At 38.4% G+C, this 4,418-nt stretch overlaps 1 protein-coding gene across 1 annotated transcript in view; it reads left to right on the top strand.

Annotated features, from left to right (window-relative positions):
- Positions 1–4,340, top strand: part of OAT (ornithine aminotransferase) — an 11,189-nt gene extending 6,849 nt beyond the window's left edge. The window contains exons 6-9 of the mRNA XM_010021570.1: positions 770–898; positions 2,001–2,114; positions 2,913–3,057; positions 3,986–4,340. Of these exons, the coding sequence (XP_010019872.1) occupies positions 770–898; positions 2,001–2,114; positions 2,913–3,057; positions 3,986–4,146 (549 nt within the window). The 3' untranslated portion in view covers positions 4,147–4,340. The remainder of the gene's footprint in view (positions 1–769; positions 899–2,000; positions 2,115–2,912; positions 3,058–3,985) is intronic.
- The last annotated feature ends 78 nt before the right edge of the window (positions 4,341–4,418 follow it).

Here is a 4,418-nt window from a genome sequence, read left to right as displayed (position 1 = left end):
TTCCTGCTGTGGTTCTACTATGGCTGTCAAAGGACCTTGTTGCTGGAGTGCTTAAGTGCTACCAAGAGTTAGTAAAGGGTCACAGAATGACACAATGAAGAAAATATGCTTATGGATGTTCTTTTAAGTTCTCTGACGACCAGAGGTGTCATAATTTTGTCCTTTTTTTTTTTCAGCATTTTCTCAGATTGTCTTTCATACCACATTCCTGACTCCTATTCTCAATATTATGTCCTGTCTGGATTGTACTAAGAAATGTTTAGTTTTGAAAATAGTGTTAGATCCATAATTTCTGTTCTCTGCTAGTGAAGACACACTTGCATTCAGTGCCTCTGGAAGGGTGGGAAGATGTGTTTGTGTCTATTTCCATGGCCTTCAGCTTCCAAAGGTACAAACAATGCATTAGGAGTAAAGATAGATGAATCCTAACTTTTTGGAAATCCCACTCCTTGTTATATGGCAAATAGATACTGGTTGGACAGTGTCCAACCCTATGTGGACTATGCCTTACGTAGAACAGAATGTGCTAAAGATGTCAGAGAGGACAGAATGTTCACTTGTTGGCAATTTCACATTTCTTAGAACATGTAAGTCTCCAGAGGGGGTTTAGAGGAGGTAAAGGAAGTACCTTCATGTACTTAGAGTAATGCAGCTGGAAGGTCTTTGACTTACTATGTGCAATTATGCTGTATTATTTGAACTGAGTTTGGAAATGGGAGTGAATGTCATTCTCTTATGCATGGGTTTTTCTCCTTTTGTCTCTATAAAGGTTCTATTTATTGCTGATGAAGTACAGACTGGTTTAGCCAGAACAGGGAAAATGCTAGCTGTTGACCATGAAAATGTGAGACCTGATCTAGTTCTTCTTGGAAAGGCCCTTTCTGGTGGCTTATATCCCGTGAGTAACAACGAAGTATCTGTTGTTGAATAATGATTCCTAAGTCATTAACACTGAAAGTCTGCTAGTTGGAAGAACAATTGAGTCTGATGTTTGTTGTACTTGGAAATCAGTGTTTGCAAGATTAACTATGATTTATGAGCCCAATAAATAGTCCAAGCTGTGAGAGATACATAAGAAAACCATGGAATATATATTACCTTTATAGCTGAAATATCTTTATAGTTGACATGTCTATATATTGACATGGTTTAGTGTGTTGTGTCCCTGCCCATGGCAGGGGGGTTGGAACTACATGAGTTTACGGTCCTTTCCAACCCTAACTATTCTATGATTCTATAGTATCCTGAACTTCTGATGTTGATACTCAACTTGTTAGGGTGGCAAGTTATTAGATGCCACTTTCTTATGCTGGTGATTTTTAGGTGTTTTAGCCCTTGTCAACTAATTGAAAAATTAATCTCTGTTTTCTTCAGTTTGACATTACCCTGTCAGGAAGTAAGTGCCCAGTGGTCAGCTTTTGACTCTGGAATTACTCATTAGTCTGTTCTACTCTCTCGGGAGAGTATTTATCACAATCTCGCTGTGATTAATTTCTAGGTGAATTCTGCAAAGGGAAAAAAAAATACTAATATGTGTTAAAAGATACATTATAGAGCTATTTCTGAACAACTTTCATTTGCTTGGCATGCCCGCATGACTGATTTTATCCTCTTGGAGTGATTGAAATTTTTTTTTTTGCTGATTAGACTGGAAATTACAATATGCCTTGAACTATTTTGGCTGATTGGAGGCATTTCAGAGTTGTTACACAGAGTATTTGAAGCTGAAACTCTTGAAATAATAATCAGTTTGGAGAAATGCCCTTCAACTGTAGTTAGATGTTAATGTCACCACTATAGCTAAGTGTATTTAAGGGATTAAGCTCTTATGTGATTGTCAGATACACTCCTCTATGCAGAGCTGGGAATGTAAATGTAATTTATCACCACAGGCTGAAAATTATCCTTTCGTGAGCCCTGGGGAAAAGTTTGCTTCAGAGATATTTAAGTTTACAGTTCTGAATATATATGTAAATCATTGGCTGACCTTCCCATTCTAGGTCTCAGCAGTACTATGTGATGATGAAGTTATGCTGACCATTAAACCTGGTGAACATGGATCTACATATGGAGGAAATCCCTTAGCTTGCCGTGTTGCAATTGCAGCACTGGAGGTTTGTGTGTTGAAATAGAGATTTGGGTTCCAAAAGAAAGAGTGTCACACTGACATAATCTTTGCTTAAATAAATGGTATTATTTGTTATGCCACAAGTAGAAATCTAGCTTTAAATAAGGATGGAAAATTGGTGGTGGTTTACTGTTTGCACTGATCACAAAACAAAGTCTGAAGTCTTTACTGGGAATATGTCCTAATTTCTATGTTTCTATGGTCTTGATGTCTTAAATGACAATATTTATCTAAGGGAGATTTCAAGGCACTTACGTAATTTCAGTAAAATAGTTTCACTAATTTCACAGAGACATTTTAAATTGGCTTATTTTGCTATAGCAGATTGCAGAGGCTGCTGCTCTGTGACATTGGTAATGTATGTGCTACTGGAGCTCAAACAGAAGCTAGCAAAATACCTTATACAGAGTCCATATTTTAATTAGCCTGTGACTGCATAATTGACTACATGTAATGCAAGTCACTCCGAAAGCCTCATTATTACCCAGTCTGTGGACCTGGACAGATTAAGAGTCTTCAGAGACTTACCATTTACTTGTAAATAACAGCAAATGAAAAGCAGTTAATTTAGAATAGAATTTCAGAGAGATTATTGTCTCTTGTAAACATGAATGAGTAAAGGCTTAATACTAATCTGCTTGGATATGCAGCCTTTGCAGTGATACTTTGAATGCAGCAGCTTTTGTATCTCAGCAGTGGTAATGTCATTAGTCAGCCATTGCAGCATGGTACATAAAACAAATGCAGTGCCCTGCAGTTGATTGGGGATCTGACTTCCCTTTAGGTAATTGAAGAGGAAAACCTGGCTAAAAATGCAGAAATAATGGGTAACATACTGAGAAACGAGCTCATGAAGACACCATCTGATATTGTAACTTGTGTACGAGGAAGAGGACTATTAAATGCAATTGTAATTCGGGAAACCAAAGGTAAGGAAATAAATCAACTGCACAATCACAGCATGAACAAATGTTTTTCACCTTTAATTGAAAGTATCTTAATGGAGTAGGGGGATGGTTTATAGGCATCGTGTCTGGGTTCAGATCTTGGCTATAGTACTGTAGTACCTACTGAAAATGTAGTCAAGTGACTGTGTGATATTAAAATTAGGGGGTTTTTACCAAGTAAGTCTGAACAATTATTTTTTTTAATGAATCAAATTCTTTTACAATTTGACAATATTCAAACCTGATGGATGGTGAATCTTGCTCCCAACAAATTCCCTTTTGTCTCCTCATCAGAATAAAAGTGGCCACATCTGGAGCACTAGTTTCTGTCAGATTATGGAAGAATTGGCTGAGGTTGGTTGGTTGCAGGATAGCTGGAAGAGTACAATGAATCCAGGAGAGTACAAAGAAGGAAAAAGCTGGTGACTGAGAACAGGTTTCTAGGAATTAACACCTTGAGTTGTATCAGAAAACTTCTTAGGAGCCAGAGCAGACAATTGTATTTGTCCTGAATATATACTAAGTGACAAAGTGCTGCAGGGAGCTGTTGTGGAAGACACGCACATGATGCACTGAAATCCAGGCATAAATCTAAGGTTTCACATGGTTCCCTGTTTTAAATTTATTGCTACAAGACAAGCACTCAGCTGTGAATGAGCAAAACTCAGTGTACTGAAAACAAACTTGAGTCCCTTCAGCCTAACTGCAGTTCTGCAGCAGTCTTGCACATTCACTGCAAATTGTAGGGGATGGCTCAGAAGGGACTGCTTCATTTGCGAACACTTAATCTTCTCACTGCCAGATGGCAGGCAGCTTACAGTCTGGCCCCACATACCACGTGCTGCAGCTGTGCTGCTTTTTGCTCTGTAGTTAAAGTGTATTCTCTTTCTTTTTTTTCCTTCAATTGTAGACTACGATGCCTGGAAGGTGTGTTTGAGGCTTCGTGATAACGGACTTCTTGCCAAACCTACTCATGGTGATATCATCCGGCTGGCACCACCCCTTATCATTAAGGAGGATGAAATCAGAGAGTGCATCGAAATAATTCATAAGACCATTCTGTCTTTCTGAATACGTGGCTTTTCAAGTGTATCTGCTGACTGACCCAAAGTGGTGCGTGGAAATAAGTGTGAGGAAGGCCTGTTCTTGAAGCAAGCATCTCTCGTTCCTTTTATTCAAGAGGGCTTGACCCTTAAAACATAGCTATGCCCTTAAATTGTAATAGCTCTGAAGAAAATACAGAATGATTTTAAAGAGTTTCCAGTTTAAAGAGTTCCCAAACTTGGTGAGGTTCTGTTCATCTAGTTGTGTACCTACTGAACAGTTAAGTCAGAATGTTTGAG

Source organism: Nestor notabilis, unplaced genomic scaffold (genome assembly GCF_000696875.1).
Source record: "Nestor notabilis isolate BGI_N333 unplaced genomic scaffold, ASM69687v1 scaffold27619, whole genome shotgun sequence".
Classification (NCBI taxonomy): Eukaryota; Metazoa; Chordata; class Aves; order Psittaciformes; family Psittacidae; genus Nestor; species Nestor notabilis.
This window is presented reverse-complemented; position numbering and strand designations above follow the sequence as displayed.